The sequence below is a fragment of the Plectropomus leopardus genome, chromosome 4 (assembly GCF_026936395.1).
Source record: "Plectropomus leopardus strain MGB_pleo_1.0 chromosome 4, ASM2693639v1, whole genome shotgun sequence".
Lineage (NCBI taxonomy): Eukaryota > Metazoa > Chordata > Actinopteri > Perciformes > Serranidae > Plectropomus > Plectropomus leopardus.
Window position 1 is genome coordinate 29,173,528 of NC_142179.1, and position 24,188 is coordinate 29,197,715.

The window sequence follows — 24,188 nt, forward strand, 5'->3', positions numbered from 1 at the left end:
TTACAAATTAAAGAAATATTAATTAATCAAGAAAACTATTTTCAAAACGAAAATAGTTAACGGTAGCAGAGCTAAAAAAATATGTTGGAAATATTTCACCCTGCTGCAGTCAACAGCAAAAATATAAAAAGCCACTCTAATACCTGAATTCATGTATCTTACTCAGTTTTTCTATTTTTTTTTTTTTTGCTTTAATAGTCCACTTATACTGCTTGAACATTTGCAATGCTTATTATGTGCGCTATTTACAATTACACATTAATCATATTTAAGCTACTGTACAGGACTGGCACAATATCAAAATTCTCACTACACTGTCGTGTTCAAAAGAGTTAACGTTAAAGATATTATCGCAATATCTATTGAGGTTTTGAAGAATAAATAAAAAGTAATGATTACAGTAAAACTTTATCTTCAACTTTGTTTGTTGATTGGTTTTGTCTCTTTTTTGGCAAATGAATTACACTCAAAATACGAGTTCAGGAAGTTGGAGAGAGAGTCTGTAACCATAACTCTACAAAAGAGCAATTACACTTAATGGATATGGAAAAGGCAACCAGATGGCGGTGGGGGAAGGAGACAATATGAGATTGGAGAGAAACAAAGGATTCAAGAGGCCCCGGAATATTTACACAATATTATCATATGTGTATTATTAACATGATACCAGTATTTCATTTTTTTAATATCGCAATTATTGTCAGTATTGGTATATCACAACATCCCTCCTCTATGTTTCCTCTTTCAGGGCCTTACTGGACCCACATTCTCTTCACATGGACGAAAAAGGATGGTCTGAAGGTCTACATCAACGGCACTTTCACTGCTGGTGACCAAGCCGGCAGTGTCTCAGATTATTACGGTGACCCATATCCTGACCTTGTCATCGGAACTGGCAACGACAGAGCTTACGGTCACTACGTAACAGGTGCCTTCGATGAGTTTGTCATATGGGAAAGGGCCCTCTCACCTAACGACATCTTGCTCTACTACAGTGCAGCCACAGGTAGGACATCACGCTCTGCTGTAAAGTATTTACTGCCACTCTGGGACGTGGCGTATCTGTTAAAATGCGTCTCCCCTCTTGACTCTGCACTGGGGAAACACGGTTAAAAAGCAATTTCCTGCCATGTCTCCAAAACATACTATCCACAGCATTCATGCAAAGTGTTTAAACTGTACAAATATCCCTGAAGTCCCTGTCAAATGGCTCTTCTTGCAAAAAACATTTTCCTGACCTTCGACCATCTAAGTGCCACGGCTTACATAGTTCTGCCTTATAAGTATTTAGAAGTGTGCAGAGGCATGTAGGGTCGCGGGGGCAGATCGTTATGATTTAATGTGACAGGTTATAACACACTAGGAAAAAACCCCAGGACTCTTAAGTGTTTTTGTTCTCTTGTTGTTTACCTCCTTTGGTCAGTAGAGTGCCATAAATGGACAAAAACATGTTGACATTTATGAGAATGTAGTAATAATATCATTCTTCCGTGTTATAATTCTTATCACCAAATTTCTGTATGAGAAATGGTCAAAGCCTGTAGAAACAACTTATAGGCTGAATCGCCTTTTGTCGTTGTTCTCCTTTGTGTGTATGGTAAAAGTGTATCAAAAAGTATAGTGTTCACTGTTAGAGCTTAAAATGCTCACAATGAATGAAGCATGAAGTGCTCACTGCCTTGATTTCTTCTCCGAAGTCGTTACCAAAAGCAATATATTCCACAGACCGTTACCAGACGCAAAGAGCCCGACTGTTATGGTTACAGAAAAATATTTTTACTTCTCCAGAGCACACATATAAAATGTTGCATTGAACCAAAGACGAGCAGCAGTAGTCCACACTGATACCTCTAAGGTACATCCATATATGGCGGTTTTCTGGTAGCTAGTTAGTACTGTTTTATTAAAAGATAACAAAGACATTAGCCTTGTACAGAAGCTCGTGGCAGAGCATTATGTGGTTGATTATCCCAGTTTTGTAGAGATTGTAATCTATCTGCTTTCATGACTGGGCATGGTCCAGCCTCATAAACTGTAAGCTGTATGGTGATGAAATCCAGCTACATCAGAGCAGCCCAGCCTGCTCAGGTTCAACCAAGGATATCATAACAAAAATGATTCGCAAATGGGGAAATCCAAGCTAGAAAACTGAACAAAATGCATACACATCACAAGTTTGATTCCTGCATGGATGAATTACTAAATGGCTTTACTGTTCACAGGCCTCAGGGCTCAAAGTGTCAGCCCCCCCCCTGGTCTTCACCTGTCACTGGAAGAGACACATACTAACCTGTAGAGACACAGAAAAACTACAAGGAGATGCAAAACTGCTGCAAATAGACATCAAGAGACTCATAATATCTAAGAAAAAGGGAGGAATGAACCTAAAGCTATACAAAAGACTCGACTACTAAAAGGGGCAAAACAATTACAGAGGGACAGAACTTAATACAAACATAAAATAAACCACTAAGAGACACAAAAAAAACCCATAGAGACACAAAAACAACTACAAAGTGATGCAAAACAGCTGCTAAAGACAAGAGACGACAACAAAAAGGGATAAAGGGACACAAAATGACAGTAAAGAGAGACAAAATCACAAAAAGATGTGTAACAACTACAATGAGACACAAAACAGCAAAAACAACAATAAAGTCTATGTGACTTGCCCCTGTGTTGGACAGGTGGTGGGGACTTCTGCATGTCTTTGCCCAGGGGCCCATTATCTCATAGTCTGCCCATTTGTTCCTACATATTGTAACGGAGCTTTTTGTATTATCTTTTCCAGGTCAGCCCATAGTTTCTGCCACAACGCCCAGAGTCTCCAAAGAAGTCACTTCAGTTACACCAACAGTTGTAAGTTTGGGCACTGTGACATTGCAACAAAAACAGAGATATAATGCCTTAACATAATTGTGTGAGAATCACCTATTCATAAATATAGCATCCGTATAAACAATTCACATCCAGTTTGGGGCCCAAACACACACAATGCCAACAGTTAATCTCTTATTGAGCTGCTGCTTCCCTTTAAAGACAGAGGAGCTGGAAAAAAAGGATATTGAGAGCACATGTGACTAGATTAGTCCGGTTTATTAAAGGGGCTTTGGAGGTAGGAAACAGATAAAGAAATAGAAGAAAATGAGCACAGCTGCTCAACACCACACACAAAATGGCTCCCTGTAGGGCACTCGGCTGAAACAGAGCAACACTGAATCACTTGTCCAAAGAGTTTTGAACTTTCAGATTCAAGACTCTCTTTCTTGAACTCATGCAAAACATCCTGTGTATGTTGGATCTCAGTGCTCCTTCGAAAACTGCCTCTTGGTTGTAAACTTCATTTGATGCCTGATGTTTTGTCTCCTCAGAGAGCCACTGAGGTGAGTCCTCCTGTCGTCAGCAGTCAGCTCGATGAGGTCCAAAGCTCCGAGGACCAGCAGTCATTGCCGGTGTTGGGCTTCCTTAAAGTGCTGCCCAATAGGACCATTCCTCACAACACTGCCAACAACCTCACACAGGTTTTGGAGCACAGTCCAACACACACACACATGTTACGCTTGCTTAAACCACTTCACACACGGACACAATGCCCACCCATGTGCATGTGATGCAACAGTTCCGTGATGTTCATTTTCTTCCACCCAGGCTTTTCTCAAAAGTGTGGAAGAAGTGCTCCCCGCTCCAGGACTGCCAGAGGTAAATGAGTTCACACTGTTGTTGTGAAATGTTCAAACATGACATAATGTAACATATGCAATTTGGTGAATACTTTAATCCAAGGCACTTAAGGGACCCATGAGTTTGAGATTTTAACACTGCATATTTTGGCACAAGTGGTGCCAGCAGCAATAACAGTGCCTGGCAGTGTGCCCCCATACAGGATTACAGTACATGGTCAGATACAGCGGTGCAAATTGTATAAGACTGCACTGCTGACTATAAAGTGCTCTGCAACACAATGCTTTGGATGTAAATTTGCAGCCTCCTGTACTGTACACTCATCATGGCCAAATCTCCGGGCACTTATATACAAACACATTGTTTCCAGAAGAAGGACTTGGTGAGAAAGTGTGTGGTTTCAGTACATTGAGTGCTCTGAACAAGCATGCTTGTTTTTGTAGGAGCAAGCTGAAACAGATGTTCACGTATGAGAAAGCAACCCTTGGACAGTAGATACAGTATTCAGTAAAGCCCCGTCTGATTAAAGTCTCTGATCAGAGTCATGCGGAGCGTTGGAAAAATGTTGTTTAGCATTAAACATTGTGAGTGGCCACTGTTTAGCAAAAGTTACAAGGTCTCATTTTAAATGGCCATTTGTTTAATTTATATTTGACTTGCTAAAACTTTTTCTTGTTCATTTATTGTTGATCAAAGGAATACTTAACCCCCAAATGACCATTTGTATATGAATTACCAGCCCCTTGTTACATTGAATTTGGTAGGAAAACTGTTTTTCTCACATGACTCCACAGTGTACAAAATATCCCAAAACAAAGAGAATTCTTAATGAACTCAAGTCATTTTGGCTTAAACATTACTATTTAAAATGCTTCCTTGTAAACGGTCTGATGCACAGACAAGTTGTATTGTAAGTATTAGTACATCAAGTATTTTAAATACAATACTACAATACAATACTCTATAAGTTGTATGAGAGTGATGATGATTTTTATATGTAGTTTTGCTGTTGTTAAACCAGATCCCCTATAACTTTAACTCATCATAAAGGTTCTCAGTTTTTGGATTCTTCGTTCACTGCGGAGGCATGTAAGAAAAGCAAACTTTTCTTCCTGAATTGATTGTAACACAGGTTGAGTAATTGATATACTGCAATAGCATCATTTCGTCATTCTTTTCTACAATGTGCACGTTTTTCACACTCGATTTGTAAAGTTTTCGCTGATGACATCATCATGGTTATTCTTAGACTTTTCCTAAAACTCCCTCCAAAGCCTTTCAGAAGACATTAGACAACTGATTTTATACACTCTTCATAAACAAGTGCAATCTCCGGGGCAGAAAAATGAAGCCAATGCTTAAGTGGCCAAAAACTGCAGTTCCTCTGATGGCCACTTGAGGCTGGCTCCAAAACAAAGTCACCCATGTTAAAATACCAAACTCAACAGTAGAAACTAAAATGTGTGTTTCCAGCCTGGAACAATACAATCTATACTTAATTTCCCCATTCATGACAACTGTAGGGGGATGAATTTACATAAAACTCACCTGTTTACATTTTATTAAGGCTTAAAAGTTATGCATAGGGGCTGGTTTGAGTTACAGGTTGAGTCCATTACTTTTACAGTCTATGTTCAGGAAAAGAAAATTGACTTTTGTGTGCCCCTTTAGCTTGACATATTTGATATTTGTGAATGAGGGGAAATCTAATAAACACAACTGTTCCAAGGATGTGACATGAGGTCAGCATAAAGCAACGCAGGACATCGGAGGCAATGACTGTGAATTGATTGGGAACTTTTCTTTCTGTTGGGTCATTGTCGAGCAGCAGTCCATCCCTGTGGTCAGCGGCCTGATCGAGACCGTGGACAGAGTGATGGAACACATGGTGACTAACCTGGAGCCCAGCCCGAACTCCCTCATCTCCCTGGGTGGAACATCTTTTGTTGCAGGTCAGTATGCTGTCAGCTCTCCATAAGGTGACTCACTGTTTGTAGTTTGTGTGGACACGGTTAGGCTAGAAGGACATGAAGCGTCAAGCTGACATCATTGGTTTTCGTATTCGGAGAACAAATGCAGGTCAGAAAAGCAGAGGTCGAACCCCCTCCATTCTGCCTCTCAGGGATGTGGGTCTTTTTTTTTTTTGCATAATATTTTGTTTGCCACTAAGCTTGTGTCTGTCTCAGGGGTGGCTTCACATCTTTTATCCACCCCTGAGAAAGCAGATGGGTCTTGTTGCTTCTCTGCCTGTTTTTCTCAACGGTTCTCGCTTTCTCTAACCTCTCACTCCCACAGATTACTCTCTGATGAAATTCCCACAAAACTACAACCTGCCACATTACCGCTTCCCCGAGCAAGGCAAGAATTACATCTCCGTGCCTGGAGAGGCTTTCACCATGCAGTGTAAGTGCAAAGTACAGACGTTCAGTGACGTGTTGTGAGTGATACACAAAGCAGACCCGTCCTAGCTTTTAAACGAGTAGCTTCTCTAGGTTAAGTGTGAATACTGCACATTAATCTTGGTCTAATTCTGCCAGGAGAAAATTGTCCAGCTGGGAGGCTCTTGTTATTTGCCAGTAATTTACAATGCTAAGATTTAAGACTGCTAACATAGCATACAGTGTAGGACAGGATGAGAGCTTTTGTGTGGCTTTATGGTGCACCGTAGAAATCCAGCTATGACTTTAATGTTGGCAGTTACCCTTTTATTCAAAACAGAAAGAATGAGAGAGCGAGCACTTTTTCTCCACTTTCCTCTGTCATTAAAAAGAATGGACTCGGAGTGAGGGAGAGCAGTAATTACGGTCGGCATTAAAACTCTGTTTGTTTGACTTTGTGTTCAGGTCAGATTCCCTTGGCTCCACCTGGCTGCTACATGCACCGCGTTGCCATACAATGACTGGAATAAACAGTTTTATAATTCATTAATGGACTGTTATCACAAATGGAATATATGTTATTGCTTGACACGTTAGAGCCAAGACCAGATTAACACATAGCTCTGAATACCTGGCTGGGTGAAATACTCCAAGGGGAGGTTTTATATCCTAATTAAGTAGAGAGCATGCTACACATTGGTGTGTTGGGATACTTTATTGTAGTTTTCCTTATTCTCTTTCTTTCTTTGGAGAGTTGCGCGAGCAAACCTTGAGGTCTCTTGAGGCTCTTGCTGGGAGGCTTTCTGTCGAAATCAGTTTTTGGAAGGTTCAAAAACTCTCCCGCAGCATATACGCCGCACATTTGTTTGACATCAGCAAGCTTTTTGTTGTCACAGTCAGCGGGGCCTCGGGTAAAGGGCCTTTGAAAGGAGGAACAGGACCATTAAGGATTTCCTCCGATTTCATTGTTTATCTTGCAGTATTGAGGTGGGACCGAGCTGGATGATAGGTCAAATTAGGGGAGGGGGACCAGACCTCCCGCTCTCCCAGTGAAGTCATGTCGAGGTTTCATAAGATTTCCCGACATCCACGTGGTTTGCGGCCCTCTCCCTTTCACACTTGTGCGACTGTACGGTCGTCCTATTAGCCTGCCGGTGCCAGAGTGCGGCGACAAGGCAGCGTTAATTAATTTCCCTTCTTTGTGAGCATTTTAGCAGCACTGCATTACATTCCCAGCCCGTTGCCCAGGTCGTTTAACCACCGAATGTTGTCTTCTTTGCCTCAGCTCAAACCACCATTGTTGGCCTCTTCTACCACAACATGCACAGCTACTACAAAGAGATCAGCCCCGTCAAGACCAGGTAAGAGGACGGGACAACACCCGATGTGAAAAGTCAGATGCACTGACCTTGCGCTCGCCACTTTGGTTTTGGCCAAGGTCTTATCAAGGGAAATATGTTCTAAACAAAATGGTTCAAGCTGTTCAAAAAAAAAAATGTCAGCCTCCTCTCTTTGTACTTCCTGTGTGGGGGAATCAGGTCCAGTGGCACTAAGGCGCCCCTGCTTCCTGAACCACAGAACGGCTGATGCCTGGGGCCAGGGCCTTATCTGTCCTCTCGCCTATCTCTCATCTCACCACTCAACCTCCACTGACTGATACACCCTGCTATTAGCTCTACATATCTAACCCCCCTCCAGTTATTGTCTCATCAGTGGACCAGCTTGTTCCGCTCGTGTTGCAGTGTTTATTTTTGACCAAACCAGACATAACAGCGGTTAAGCAACCTGTTTTTCCAACTTTATAAAGTACAAAATGTGAAATATGTGACAGTACATTTTGAGATGTTTGCGACTTAGTTTTTAATACGTCTCTCCCACTTCCTGGCTTCTCTGTGGGTGAGAATGTCCCCTCTAGATAGAGAGGTGATGCTTGTATGATCCTAATGTCACATACCAGATTGCCTTGAAAAACTATTGATGCCGTGCTGCTGCTTGTCAATGAGATTAATGATATAGATAATATAAGATAATCAAAGTTCCACTTAAATGCTGCTGCACTTGGCCCGTGTGTAAAACGTATGTGTCGCTGTAATAAACAGATTACCGTGAATTTTTTTCTGATATATCCGACCATGTCTCTCTTGACTTCGGTTTTTTTGGCTGGACGGCAGCATGTGAGACTAGTCACTTTGTTTGAGAAACAACTGTCAGTCCACCACAAGCCTTGTGTTGCATGTGTACCTAAATGCTATTGACTATAATGTGTTACAGTGTCAATAAAGGTGCTGGTTTTCCGTAATGTATACCCCCCTCGAATAATGTAGAGCATCCCCTTCAGTGGTTAGGGTTCAGGTCAGGTTTTGGAAACACATATTGATGAGAAAAGAGCCTGTGTTGTTGCCACCATTATGCAAAGAAAGTGGAAAAAGGACAGTGATTGAAACTGAAAAGGATATGTGCTGTTCCAATAAAGGAATGAGTGCCCCCACATTAAAAAAACTTCTCCTTATAGTAACTGGCACTTATAGAACGTTTTAAAATCTATTGTTATTTATGGAACTTGGCTCTGATAGTTGCCGATGGTTGTGCAGCCCACTAGTTACACATGGACGTTTATCTCTCTGAGTTGGGGTTGTGTAAATGAACTGTGGGTACAGCTCCACAGAAAGCAGGTTCCTTCTGCTGTGTGACAGAGTCTAAGTGGGTTGTTCTTCATTTTAATATGTATTTCCATGATTTTTTGGCCTGAACCATAACAACTCAACAAGTCTGTGACTAAATTAAGATGAAAAGGCCTCGTTTCAAATTGAAAGCCGTGTATCATTTCATACACATACCAGGTTTTGACCTTGTCTTGTTATGAGTCTTGCTTTTGTCTGTGACTCTTGTTTCTGCCTCTATTTCTTCCTGTCAAGCTGCCTTTCTCCTCTCACATTCCCCTCTGTCTTTTTTGTCTCTTAGGATTAATGAAGCAGCTGATTTCATGGATCATAAGATCCAGGTAGCAAGCTGTCTGATCTCTCTAAAAGTGGAGCCTTCACCGGCCCTGTCAGTCAACCTCTCTGGAGCTCCACTCATCAAGATTGTCCTCACACACATGCTGGTAAGAATCAACCAGAACACTGTCCTGTTTGGTGTTTTTTTTATTCTTTTTTTCCCTCTTATTTGACTCATAGTATTTATCAGCCGTTTGCTTTCTATGTGAGTCAGTCACACTGGGGAAGTTGAGTGCTTTTCCAGTTGTTGGGTGTGGGACCCACCTTATCAGAGGGGAAAGAGGGCTATGGTTTGCCTGTTGCTACAGTAGCCGGACCCCCCGAAATCTATCAGCTCTATTTTTGGCGTTCTCTTATGTAAGAAGATGGGTGTCGATCACTGGCCGAGGCTTGTGCAGCTGGGCACTCACCGGCACAAAGAATGAAGCCTATTTTGGTTTTCATTAGCCTGCCCAACTTTCCCTCTCGGAGCATGTGGCTTCCAGAAAGCAAACTGATTATGGACATTTGAACTGCAGGCTTAGGGCACTTTGAAAAGAACAATAACTTTCTTTTATGAACAACATATTTTTTCTTTGCCTCTTTATGGCAGGAGCCTTGCCAGTTTTCCATGGGAAATGCAGTCGAAACTCATCATGCAAATGAACTTAAAAATGTGTATCGCATTAGCTCGCTTCCCTGTAAAGTCAGAAACGTGGTTCTTCACAGCCATGTGTATTTTTTTAATTTGTTGCACATTAACAGGATTTCGAAGCCCGTTCTTTTCATCTAAATGAATTGTGTTAATAGCCCATTAGACTATCATACAATAGTATTAATGAGACAGTTGACTAACCCCCGCAACAATGTGGCTCTGTTAAATTTCCAAGTCCTACAAGAATTATTCACTTTCTATTGAAGGGAATACATTTTTTTTCTCTCTTCACTCATAAGAGTACAAATGAAAGCCATGCAGCTTCATGAAACCATGGTAATATTGCTTTGTTTGCCTTCATTTTCCCTGGTGAAATAAATGTTTATGCTGCAATCATCTGGCTTGGTTCCTGTGACTGTGATTACTGTGTTTGTTTTAGCAGACACCATGGGAGAGGGCTTATAATCCGCTTTGTTATGGGAGTGCTGGAGATGCTCACCAGCTCTGCTCGCTGATGAGTCAAGGTGTTTCTATTTTAGTTGGACTGCCTTTTACCTCTGATGTAAGGATAAATCAGGTTTCTTGCATTCTTTCCTCTCTACCCCATTACAAATGACCTGTTATACTTATTACTAACGCGTAGTGATTGGAACACATCATGCCAGCATATTTCAACTTAATTTAGGCCGCATAGCTCGGACGACGATTTTTATTTAGGAGCTGCATTGTAATTTGGCTCAGAGCTGTTTTGGCTGTGAATGCGTCCAGAAAAAGGGTTGTTTTGCTGTAACTGCTTTGCTGCACAGACCTTTTGTTGGATTTAGTCGAAAACCAACTATTTTTGGAGTTTTAATGTCTTTGGCAGCTGGTGGATACTTATCACCTCCCTAGCTTGGAGGCAGGGAGGGTGGCTCGCACAGTATGAGGCCGACCTTTCCCGTCATTGTTTATGTCGCTCTTTACTGTGTGCACAAGTTAAACCTCAAAGATCTCCTCTCATGGCAGCGGTTCAGTGGCGGAGAGTAAGTGATTTGTGGTTGACCTCTCTGTTTATCCCCAGAAAGTAGACAAACACCCAGTGACTTCATTAAAAGCTAGCAGGGGGACTGAGTGTGTCTGAAGCAGAAATATGTCAGCGTCCTCATCTGTCTTCTCATGCTGTCATGGTAACAACAAGTCCTGTCTGCCATCTCTTGTTCTGTGCGAACAGTCGCCTACTGTCGTGGCTCAGATCCAAATGTCATCCATTTTCTCTATCTGACACCTGCCATGATAAAACGTATTGTGGCGTGGATTGATGGAGTCACCAGCTTGTAAAGAACCTTGTGTCATGGCAGGTACCGCTCACTGAAGGTCAAAGCCATGTGGTCGGTGTCAGAGTGACCTTGCAGTCTTGACTGAGTACACTGAAACAGCCTGGTGACGTCATGCCATTCCCAGCTGAGTCAGTCAGAGCCGAGGTGCCGCCATCCTACGTTATGTGGCACGGAGCGGGTTTGATACCCAGACAAGGCGTTATCAAGGCAGCTGGAGGCCCGCATGCTTTCTCACGCCATTTGGCGGCAGTGTTGATTGGACCCTGGCTCCATCAGTGATTTAACACTGCTGTCTGCCTCAGGTTCAGTTTCAGAGTACCTAAGGAGTGAAGAAGGGGAGAAGAGAGAGGGTGGGAGGCATCGGGGTCCGTAGTTAAACATTAGTACATACATAAAAAGGCAGACACCTCCTCGCTGTACTCTTCTTCTGTTGAAGCATCATGCTGATGGTATGAAGTGAATGAATGGAAAGACTGATTTCATGAGCAAAGTGGATTTATAGGGTCAAAACTGAGAGGATTTAGAAAACAGATTTTGACAAGCTGGCCTGACTTTACAGGCTTATAAAGTAGCGTGTTAGGTTGGCGGCTCCGTAAGAAGGGCCGAGGCGAAAGGGTGAATCTGGGTGGCACCGCTGGAAGAGCATTGGTGGCCTCTGTCTGTCCCTTAATTAATTTTTTTTTTTAATTTAATTTGAGGCATCATGTAGACTTAAAAATCATTAACTTGTCATTAAGTTAGCTTTCTGGTGGAGAGTTAGATGAGAGGATCAACAACACTATAGTATCTTCACATAACGTGAAATATTTGCATATTTAAGTACGGCAGCATCATCAAATATGCTGATCTACTTTGAATACCTCATTTAGAGACAATAAGAGGTAGAAACAAAAATATCATTTTATTTATTCATTTATAGATTTTTTATTATTATGACTATTGTTGTTGTTGGTTATATTGTTATTGCTAACACAACCCAAATAACGGACACGAACACAAAAAATTTAAAATGTATTTATTTACAATTATTTTAAAGACAATAAGATATATTAGTATTATTATTAGTGGTAGTAGTAGTAGTAGTAGTATTTTTATTATTTTTTTTCATTGTTTGTTTAAATCAGTATGTTAAATATGAGGCAACAAATAGCAGCGGGTTAACTTTAGTTCACTGAAAGACTGGAAACAGCTAGCATGGCTCTGTCCATTGCATACAAAAACAAATCCACCCACCAGCACCTCTAAAGCTCACGAATTAACACCTTTTTATCAATTCACCATGTGCTGCACAATTTCTTGGCTAACAGTTTTCCCCTGTTCCCGGTCTTTTGTGCTAAGCTAAGCTAAGCTAACTGGCTGCTAGCCGTATCCTTATATTTAACAGGCAGACATCAATCTTTTCATCTCTGCCAGAAAGTGAATAAGGCTGTTTTGCAAAATGCCAACATCTTCTTTTCTACACACACAAAGTTTTAGAAAATGTGATTTCTGAACTTATTGAACTGACTCGTGTGACTTCACCATTACTCTGTCAGTTCAAATATTGACCTAGTGACTGGACAAGAAACAGTCAGCGACTATTTCATCCATTAGGTTGTATTCATCGGGCTTCCTCCCATAATTTAAAGAACATGAAAGAGAATTTGGTGGGAAGTGAGTAAAGAGGTCAGGGGCAGAAGGGGAAACTGGGTGGCTTTTGTTTACAATTACGTCTAGACTTGTTGGAGCTAGTCGATCAATTGTTCAGCACCTTTGAAAATAAACACGCGAAGGTTATTTAACACTTTCTGATAGCCGTCCTGTTAATCGTGAACGCCAGCGCTGGTATCAGTCATTTCTGCCACAATAATAACTGCTCTTTATTGCCAGTCTTTTTATAACTCCCAGCACACGCCCAGCTTAAACCTTGTGGGCAAAATCTCTCCTCCGTCTCTCTCCCAGCCTCCCACACCCATCCGTACACCGACACACACAAACACAAGCTGTGTGAGCCAACACGCTGATCAATCACAGATGGAGGTCTGGCTATTGCTATTTCTCCTTCGCCAGAAGATTTAGAGTCTTTCTTTACAGCCCCTCCCACTCAGCACCCCCCCTTCTGTCACCACTCAAACATCGCGACCACCACCTCTCGCTCCGCGCCGCACAGAGCACAGCTTGAGCCCAGAGGAAAGAAGAAAAAGTCCTGATTCTGTCTATATGATTCTTTCTGTGTCCTCAGACATAATTTCAAAAGCGATAGACGTATGTCGCCCTTTTTAAACGAGACCAAACTTGAGAAATTCCAGTTTGTAAACACGTCAGGCTTGCATTTGTAGAAAATATTTCAGAATGTCTCAAGAAATGTGTGAAAACTAAATCAACAGCAGGATTATACAAAGAAAAGACCTGCTTTCACACGGTGTATGACTTTTGAAAAGTTGTAAAAAGCTAAGAATTTAGTTCCTTTACAAAAAAAAAGGTTGCAGAAGGTATTAAAAAGTCTCATAAGCAGCCATGTTAGTTATTAAATGCTTTTATACCCGTCAGAGGTCTATCGGGAGATGTTCCGCCCTTATAAACTAAAATTTGGGTTGCTGAATTGTGCAATGGATTGTGCATGCAGGAGGCTGTTTCGTCTTTGTTTGTGAAGATTTAGTCAGCACCGTTAGCCGTAAAGAGTACTGCTAGCTGCAGTTGCTAGGAAGCTCATTGTCTTGTAACATAATGACAAGTTATAATTTTTAGCAAAAATGTAAATGAATGAATGAATGATTATTGATTTGGTTAATCCATCCATCAATTTTTTGCTGCTTCTTCAGTTCAGATTGCATTCATTTGATCAATTATATCATTAGGGATTATTGTTTTACTGCTTTGAAATACTAATACTAAAAAAAAAACATGATAAGATCATTAGGGCTGAAACATTAAGTCAATGATTTGTTGATCAACAGAAAAAAATAATCTGCCATATTTCTGATAATCAATTTTTTGTCATTTTTCAAGCAGAAATGTATTCACTGGTTCCTCCTTTCAAATATGAAAATTCGCTTTTCTTCATGTTCTCTTATATTGATTTCAAAATTAAATTTTGACATTAGTATTTAAATAATGTAACTTTGTGAACCTTGAGAGACTGAATAAAGATTTAAAACAGAAATGACATGCATATCTTTCTCAAAAAGAAAATGTGAAGTATAAATTTTGGCCCTGTTTTTGACTGTAAAAGCAGTAACAAAAATTCATATTTGTAACCTTAAAGCACCTTAATGTGTAACCTCAGGGTCACACACAGTGTGGGAACTTTGAGTTTTACAGTTTGTCTGCTTCGAGTCTGCATGCAGATGTCATGAAAGCTTTTTCCCCCCCTTTGTGTTAACCTCAATTATGCAAATGCAATATCAGCTAAATATATAATTACCCTTATTTGATCTTTTATATATCCCATGTTCAAACTCTTCTGTAAAGGCTCAAAACGCAACTAATGCTTGCAAACATGTTACTAAAAAAAGAGGCCGGACACCAGAGAAATATTACAGGGGCCACATGTGAGAGTTTGTGGGAACTGAACACATGAATTCATGCATGGACAACATCTCCTGTCGTCATGCGAGTTTATGTCTCAAAGGAAAGAAAAAAAAATCGTCATTTTTGCTGTTTTGAACCATTAATTAACAAAGTACAGTATTTCTATGAAGGTCCACAGCTCACTTTATAAAAAACATCTCTGTCTATTGTTTTTTTTAATTGTACCCGGTTTTCCTCACACCCTGCATACCTCTCAACACGTCTCGTTGTTTTCTGTGTCTACCTCAGAGACTGAGCTGAGACCACAGCTGCACGTCTTATTACATTTCCCCTGACGGCATGATCTCACTCAAGGCCAGTTGTGTTTTGCTGCATGGCCTCAAATTGTTGCTCCAAATGCTGTGTGTGGATCAGCTTCAGTCTGGCCTCTGATTGAAAAGCCCTGTGATAACAGCGCTCTGATCTGTGCTCCATCAGAGCTGCACTCTGTGTCAGTCTGATGCTTTCATTTATTGACCTTCAGGTGGTTCACTGGGCAGGTTTTCTCAAACTCCCGGTCAAGCTGTGAGCTGTGGTTGGTCTTTCTGAGCCGGCTGGATTGAGTCATGTTACACCATACCTTGGTGTGCCTTTCCCAGACATACTGCAATAAAGTGTTTCCTTCCCTTACTAAATTTAAGAGCAGTCAGTGCAGCCTTTAGGGTATGTGTGGATGGCCTCTTTATTGTTATGCAAGACAATTTAGTCAGCCGTTCTGTTAACTTATATCTTAACTTTCACCTTTTTCACCAATTGTAGCTTTCAATATTCCTTTGTCATTGTGAAAAATATTGGTGATGAGTTTTAATGCTGTTCTGGGCACTGTAGACAGCTGCACTGTTAAAAATTCATATTGATACCAAATGCAGAAAGTGGAGTCCAAATTACACCCCGGCTCTCCGCTCTCAAATATTTGGAACGTTTGAGGGAAAAGGAGAAGATCTCTTACTTATTCCCTCACACTGTTGTGTCATATGGCTTTTTTAAATTTAGCGCAGCCAAAGCCTGTATTTAGACTTCTTTGCTCCTTTGCTCTCGTGGCTGCATATTTTTGTACCAGTGCTGGATGGAATGAGTGGGTGTGCAGGACTTTTTTACAAGTGATACTTCATATTTATTCAAGGTCCACTCACAAGCCTTTTCGGGGGCGTTCAACAATATCTCATGTTCTTCAGCGAATATTGAGCTCTGGAAAAAAGCGAGTGAATGGACCACAAACAAAAGACTTTTTTTTTTGGGTCAAACTACTTTCCTTACTAAGATCATAAATGAACTTTTATGGTTAATTTTTCAAATTCTTTCAAATAAAATGTGGATTAGGTCTGATTCTATTTACTGTCCATTATAACTTAAAAAGGATTCTTTACACTGTATATATTATGCTCCAAATAAGAAGTAATGCATGTTAAAATCTTGTGAAAACAAAGCTGCTCTTAATCTGTTGTACTTCAGTAAACAATACAATATAGTGTGTGTGTGTGTGTGTGTGTGTGTGTGCGTGCGTGCGTGCGTGCGTGCGTGCGTGCGTGCGTGTGCGTGCGTGTGTGTGCGTGTGTGTGCGTGTGTATGTGTGCGAGCACACACGTGTATGCATGTATATACTCTTTGGTTTCCTTTTTATAATACTGACTATAAAAAAATTTTAAAACAGTTACAAAATAAAAAAATAAGAATAATAGAAAAAAAAGATAAATAAATAATAAATAAATACACACACATACATACATGCATACATACATGCGTACAAAAAATACAATTTAAAAAACTCCATGTCCTATTGTCTGTAAATGTGGCACTTGAAGTAGATCAGCGTATTTGATCTGTATTTGTATTTGTATTTGAGCTGATCTGCTTGACTGATTTTGGGCTTGTACGATGGTGGCTGATTTTACTTATTGTCAGTCATTATGATAAAAGCATCTCGCAATCTAGATAAATCTATTGTAATGTATTTCTGCCAGCACCAGCCTGTCTGTTTGTAACTGTCAGTTGAAACAACGATGACGGGCACTTTGCAGTTCTCTCCATCTTTTCTTTATTTGCGCCTTGCACGAGACCCAGCTGTCAAAAACTAAGATTTAAATTATCTCGGAGTTGCGCGATGTCTCGGGATTTGCAGAGACATATGCTGTCGCCATTTGCTGAAGCTAGCTCAACCACAGCGAGGCTCCAGCTTCCAGCTCTGCCAGTCATGGAGGTCTGACAGACACCACAGAGGACAGAGAAGCTTGCATTTATACAAATTGCTGTGTTCTGCGTGTCATCTGCGACTTATATGCTTTGGTGATGCATGAGGGTGTTTTTTTTCATCCTTGTTCATTTTATCCAGCAAGCTCAACGCAGCCATAAAACAGTGTGCTTTGGATTATAGGGATATACACATCACTCTCATGCTGATGTTGAAGGCCTTTTGATCCCAATGACAACTGATTGGTGTGGTGGTGTAAAAGGCTGGAAGGGGTACGTTGCCTTTAGCAATGCACCATTAAATATTCATTATGTAAAACACTATCATATTACATGTATGTCATGATGATCACGTGGCAGCTAAGACATGTTTCTTCCCTCCAAAAGAGTTGCATCATGACTTACAGTTCTTATACTCCCCTGCAGATGTTTTATCTGAAGTCCCAGTTAATAACACCCAAATGTCACTCAGTGTATGATTGCTGTCTGATGCAAAACGTTTTCAAGTGCATGTTCCATACACTACATATATCTTTATATACAGTCTATAGTACGTACTCTTGTGTCATTCTTAAGTACAATTTGGAAATGCTTGTTCCTTATTTAAGTGTCCATTTTATGCTAGTGTATTTCTAACCCACTACATAGAATATGAAAAGTTGTATTTTTTACTCTCTAATACATGTTTAAACATGTATTTCCGGAGTTTTTTGGCTTGTGACTAATTGGTGTCGAGCTGATGGCTCTTATCACGTTTCAGATGTCAGTGAGTTGTTAGTAGTTCTACCTAAGAGGGAATTCTACCCTCTTAACTTATTATTACATTAAAAAAGTTTGAATATTTAACCAAAAACAAAGACTAGAAAAAAAAGTAAAAAAAAAAAAAAGATGAGATGAGATGAGATAAGCCTTTATTGTCTCACTACAAGACATTTGAGAGAACACAGGCAACACGTCCACTCACATATACAACCAAACTACAATAAACACTGGGAGATCTGTTAGTCACAGGAGCCATTTCTCTGCAGAATAAGTGATAACTTACTTTGATACTTTAAGTACAATTTTATGATAATAATTTTACTTAAAGGAGCCGTATGCAGGGTGCCTTAATATAGCAGTTTTATTATTATTTGCAGTGTAGAGATAAAGTGTACTAATGGTATCCTGAGCACAGAATGAAGTCACACTCCCTCTGCGCGTGTTGTTATTCAAGCTTCTCTGTTTATTAATGTGGTAGACGGTCAGGCCGTGCATGAGTCAGTTGTAGCTAAGGGGTAATCCTAGATTTGCAAAACTCTTGTGATCCGCTTCAAAATATTCTTGTCTCGCTGTTTTATGGGATTACAGTGTTGCGGTTAAGGTCGGGTTAGGTTTAGACACAAAAAGCACTTGGTTAGGGAAAGATAATCATTTGGGTTAAAGTGATCACTTGACAAATGGAACATGAAATCACGTGGGAGTATTTACAAATCTAGGTTATCATCTATACATGACTAAGCGAGTCTCTGTGTATGTACCCCACTGGCAAGCTGTCCACTGCTGCTCTGCACTGCGCTCAGCAGCGGCTAGCCACCGGCTCAGCCATCTCCATATTCAGAGCTGTGTGCATGCAATTCCTGCTGAGACTCTGAATCATAAATATGCTCCAAGCATCACATGCAGGTCCTGGAAGAAGGATTTTGAATGCTGGACCTTACTTGTGTGTTTCTGAGTATTTTTGACATGTTTGTACTTGTACTTTAATATAGGTAAAGTAAAAAAAAGTACTTTTCCACCACTGATTTTTGCTGTTGAATCTAAATATGACATATTTTATATTTCACTGCTGTGGAAGGCGAGTTGTGGTTACAGAAAGCACGGAAGATGGAGCTGACTAATACGTCAAGACTGACTTAGTAACATAGAAGCACCAGAAACACCTTGACTATATTTTATTTATCAGCATCTCTCTCTCTGACCCTTCTCCTCTTTCTCTTCTGTCAACCTGTCACTCTGTATCACTCTACTGTCACTATAGCTTTCACCTTATTCCTCCTCTCTTCCTCTCTACGTCTGTTCTCCTTACGAGGCTCAAAGTGATTTCCAAGGCGGTGTTTGCTGGCCTTCTGTTGTTAATAAAGACTTGGAGCTCCAGCTCTAATGTTGGCTGGTGGCTGAGGCCTCAGGGCAATGAGGGAACGACGGTGTGTGCATAAAGCTCCGCCAGATCTCCAAGTGCATTTAAACACACACCAGCGACTTTAAGGTTCCTGTACTTCTCCTCAGATATCGGCTGCAAAACACACACTGGATGCGCAAACAGAGAAGAAGCAAGACCATACAGCACCCTATACATGTTTGATGGTCTGTTAGTCAATGTATGTTTTAACTTGTGTCTGGTACATATCATGGTTGGATAATGACAGATTGTTTCCCATGAGCTAGGGTTTACATTTTGTGCTTAATGTAGATAATTAGTCTTTCCTTGTCGCACAGGAACATTAAAGGTTCAGCGATGGTAGAGAACATGTAAAGCAAGGCTTACAGTGTGCCAATTACAGTTTGTCTTTCTTCCATCTGCTTTCATTTACACCCAACAAGCAATGTGAGTTATTAAAGCCCACAGGGGAGCAGTAAATTCACCCACGGGGTTGCTTGCAGCTCCTCAGAGCTGGCCGCCGGCTTGTGGTGACAGGATGCATTTACGGTGCTCTCATGGTTCTTGGACCCATCGCGCTGTCTGCTCTAATGGGCCACATAAATATAACATCCATCGCATTCAACTCAAGGGTCACAATACATGATGAATAAAGAGCTGCATGCGTGAAACGGACAGAATGAGAGCAGCGATGTGGTTACACAGTGAATTGAACGTATTGTGCTATGCTTTGTAATATGAATCACTGAGCCTATGGGCCAGGAAACAGACAGCCTGAGTGTCAGTTTCACTCTCTCTCTCTCAGTTTTTCCAGAAGGAAATAGTGCAGACACAGTCCATCTAATCATACACTTATTCAGTCTGAGAGTCAAAGCTTGGGGAGCGAGGAGAGGTGTGCAGGCTCTCCGTATACACCCAACCCGCCAATGAAAGTGTTGTTTTCTTCAGATGACAGATTGAGGAGGGTAGTGGTTTGACCTGAAACCAGGGCCAAGCCCCAATTACAGCATTCTTGCACTGTAGCCATTAGCTCACTGTCTCCGGGGACTCCAAATCTCATATTAAGGAATGACACGGAAAAAGTGAGTTATAATCAAATAAGATTGTCGAAGACAGTAGGGATTTTAGCTCAGTGTAATAATCACCTTTGCTGAGTGTCGATCTGCGTCTCGTCTGTCCTTCAGTGTGATCTCAGACTGATTTAGCTGAAGCCTTCTTCTTTTGGCATTAAGCAACTACAAAGCATTTTTATTTTCTATCAGAAGCAGAAATGAAAAAATGGGTTGCTTCTCTTCAGATACAAAAGGAAAACATACTGTATTTTTAGCTTTAAAGAGAGAGAGTTCATCCCAAAGTCAAAAAATACATATTTTTTGTCTCACCTGTGGTGCTATTTATCAATCTACGTTGTTTCGGGTACAAGTTGCCGAATGTTGGAGATATCGGCTATAAAGATGTCTGCCCTCTGTAAACATTAAAGACATCCTCCTGGGCTAAGCTGTAACATTAGCTTGCTCAGTGGCACTTGGTTAGCTAGCAGTAGATGCACGCTTTCATCTGTGCAACGGTATGGTTGGCGGGTGGTAGACAGAAAGTAGTCCCTCCTTGAAACCGCTCACACCAGGGTCTGTGGATTATCTTGAGTAACCGGGCCATGATCTCTGGAAAGAGACATTGCTATTGAGTTTTTCAAATGTATTTTTTGGCGCTTTGAGCACCACAAGTCAAGTGCCATTTAGTTCCATTATACTGCAGAGTAGGCAGACATCTCTACGGCTGTTATCTCCAACACTCAACAACTCACACAAAACAATCTAGACTGATGAATAGCACTATAGCTAAGAGGGAAAAAAATATTTTTGATTTTGGGTGGTACTGTCCCTTTAATGCATCTCAAGCTCTGGTGCTTCTGTTGACCATATGGATGGAAAGAAAGCCAAAGAGCATGAAGGAAAGAATGCGGCTGATTTGAGTCTAAATTATTCCACAATCACCTTCTTGATCAAAGCACATTTTCCAGTCAGGTTGCTCTGTAATTTAATGAGCTAGCAAAATCCAAAAGAAAATGTTTTCCTATAACAAATAATGTTCTCTTGCAATTAGAGATCTCAATTTTATTTCACTTTCCTCTTTCAGACTAAAGAACAGCAAGAGCAAGTCCTAAATCAGAGCAATAAAGTCTTCCTCTACTGTGCCTTCTTGGACTACAGGTGGGTCTGTGATTAAAGATGCAGCATGTCTCAATTATTCATTCAGATGTCGAGCCAAAGCGATTTTAACGTTGATTGTCGACGCTATTCATATTCCTTACTCAAGTCTTAAAGGCTTTAAAACATAAGACATGACCAATGTTTTGGAAAAGGTGTATCTCTCTTTTCCCATTCAAATCAAAAACAGCCAGTGCTACATGTGTTGCTGTTTCAGTTTGGCGTGTCTTAAGCAACAGTGAAAAAAAATATGGTGATCTGATCTGATAAATGGAGCCAAAACACTTTTTAGACAACATAAATCATTTTAAAAGGGAGTCTGTTTTAGTTGAATGAAGGCTTCCTCTCCTTACTCCCCTTTGCCCTTAAGCTCAGGAAAAAAATGTGAATCATTAGATTGCCCTGTCAGATTGCCCTGGTAAATGCAGCAATTTCTGCGTGCCTCCCACAATGGATCATGTTGAGTGATCTTTGCCAGCAGTGTTTCTGTGAAAACCTGGTCTGTTTTTTCCTCCTGTATGTTTGTTCTTCATGTAGCGTCTGTATGCTGATATATGTTTCTGGGTATTTTGTTTCTGTATGTAAATTGTCATCCTTTTTCAGTTCAAAGGAGGGAGTATGGTCCAACGAAGGTTGTGTACGCTCAGATGGGAACATGACATACTCTGTGTGTTTGTGCAACCATCTTACCAACTTTGCCATACTTATGCAAGTGGTGCCCTTAAAGGTATGACATTTTTCTAATCTTTAAAGCTTGATTTTCATGTTAACAATGGCAGGCAGGAGTTTTCAGTGAAAAAGCTCTGATAAGCCAACTGTATACCACCTGCCCAGCGCCAAAGGGCAGACAAAGTGAGCAACATGTTGGAGAACATAGTGGAGATGAAGCAGGTAGAGAGAAACATATTTCCTCAAGAGTAGGTGGAGACTAAAAGGGAGCTGCACTTTGGACTCCACAGAAATACTCCTCTGAGTGCTGCTTATTTTTTTCCCAAATCTGTAATGATGTTAGTCATGTCACATTCATGAAGTGACAATACAGCATGTTAACATTACGTTTAAAGCTCATCATACTGCCTCTAAGTGGTGAAAAATAAATTACTGTAGGTCGAGCATTGACCTTTTTTGACCTGTCACGTTAGGAACAATACATCTGCGAATTAAAAAATGTGTGACAGCTCAATTCCATAGAGTGGTGCATAGATGACTGTAATATGTAGTCTTAACATTTGCCTTGTTCCCTCGACAAAAGCCCTACTGGATTCTTCCACTGGATTTTAGATTACTATAGATCATATGTTCTTTGGAAAACTAAAGTTTATTATAATTTCACGTTTTTCAGCAATATAATCTTTACAAATGAACACAATTTGTATAATTGAAGTGTAAATGCAGTGGCCACCATTTCAAAAGAGATGTCTGTAAAAGCTGTTGGCAGGACACTTCTAACTGCAAACTTTGCCAATTATTGCTCTGTTTATAATTATTTTTTTATATTCGTAAAACTTTTCCACACCCTTGAAAAATTGATTTACATGCATGATGTCATCCCAGTATAAAATCTATGGGCCAAGAAGGAACATGCAGGTGGGGCCAGTGGGAGAAGTACTCATGGGCATTTGCATTGGGCCACTCAATGTGCAGGGAAACCTAAAAGCCAGAACACTTTTTTGTCTAATGTGCGTGGCAAGCAATTTTCATTGAAGCAAATTGCCGCCATCTCTAAATTCGTCATCCAGCTCTTACAATATACCAATGAACCACATATTTTGCATGCTAGCTCATTGTCAAACTGTCATTTTTAATGTTATCAGCAACACGAGAAAGAGATAATTCTGATTTTCATCACAGTGCTTTTCATTCAATCTGTTACAGGGAAACAGTGAATCTCTCACTACTATTTAGAGAAGGGTTGTCCAAACCTTTTTGAATGGGGACCAGATTAGATAATGTGAAAAATACCTGGGGGCCAGCTGCTTCTTGCATCAAATGGGCTATTTGAAAAAGAAAACATACAAATTAGATAAACGCAACTGTTTCATCATTCAGTACGCCTCTGTACTGTGGCTATGTCCTCTGCCTAGCAGGAAACGTCTGCTGTTAGGTAACCGTTCCATTTGCTTGTTTATGAAAGACATCAGTTTTGCCTGTATAGTTCCTACTTGATGCATTGCCACAAACTGTATGATAGTCCTGCCGCTGTGAGATGAATTGAGAAAAATGCAGGGATCTTCATGCTTGTTTAACCAATATTGTGTGGTGGGATACATTCAGCATGCTTTGAAAGTCAATCCCGGGGCCATTTGACATTGGTTCAAGGGGCACAGTTGGCCCCTGGATTGGACTTTGGACATGCTGGATTTAGAGTAAGGAGTAAGTATTGCCCAGCCAGATTCAAAAAGTGTGTGCGTCCCTCTGTGTCTTTGTCACAAATAAGTACATTTGTAGGAGCATAATTAGACAGGAAACAGTGGTTTACCACACAGTAAACCACCGACCAGAAGCCCCCACTTCAGCCTTTGGACATTTTGTCGTTGCTCCCTGTAAGTCAACTGTAAGCAGACCCACACAGTCACAATGTCGGTTTCACTGGTGGTTTCACAGAAGTGCTTTGGACAACCATGATTAAGTGTGGTATTTTGGGGTCGCTGCACAGGTCAGTGGTCCTTTCCTCAAGGACCACTGTCCCTTTGAACTGTCCTCCAAAAACAGTCCCTTTAAAACATCTGGAATAAGTCTCTCCTCTCCTCTGAACACTGTGCTGCACAGTATTTTACATTTACATCATGTGAATTTTGAGCTATTTGGAATGCCAAACCTGTGTGTGTACATTGTCACCACAGTCTCTTTGTTATCCAAGAATATGCGCCATGGGAGTATGGTCAGCATCCACGATGGCTTCTTTAAATAGAAAAGAGGACTTGCTGCAGCTAAGTGGGCCAGCGCTGTATTTAAGGAGCAGAAGTCTATTTGATGCTATACTTTCCCCCAGCTAGTCTCTAATTAGTGGGCTGCCTCATCCCTCAGCTGCAAGGGAACATCCCACATATCCCTTTTCTGGAAGGCTGCGACTCCTCTGCCCTCGTAATGACAAGGCACA

General features: G+C 40.8%; 1 protein-coding gene across 2 annotated transcripts in view; it reads left to right on the forward strand.

Moving 5' to 3' along the window:
* The window catches only part of adgrd1 (adhesion G protein-coupled receptor D1), a 39,615-nt gene that overhangs the window by 5,462 nt on the left and 9,965 nt on the right, over window positions 1-24,188 (forward strand). For both annotated transcript variants that reach the window (XM_088077046.1, XM_042487804.2), the window contains 10 exons: window positions 749-1,006; window positions 2,792-2,859; window positions 3,372-3,521; window positions 3,649-3,699; window positions 5,510-5,633; window positions 5,977-6,084; window positions 7,345-7,420; window positions 9,021-9,162; window positions 21,018-21,091; window positions 21,692-21,815. In XM_088077046.1, coding sequence (XP_087933172.1) covers window positions 749-1,006; window positions 2,792-2,859; window positions 3,372-3,521; window positions 3,649-3,699; window positions 5,510-5,633; window positions 5,977-6,084; window positions 7,345-7,420; window positions 9,021-9,162; window positions 21,018-21,091; window positions 21,692-21,815 — 1,175 coding nt within the window. The remainder of the gene's footprint in view (window positions 1-748; window positions 1,007-2,791; window positions 2,860-3,371; window positions 3,522-3,648; window positions 3,700-5,509; window positions 5,634-5,976; window positions 6,085-7,344; window positions 7,421-9,020; window positions 9,163-21,017; window positions 21,092-21,691; window positions 21,816-24,188) is intronic.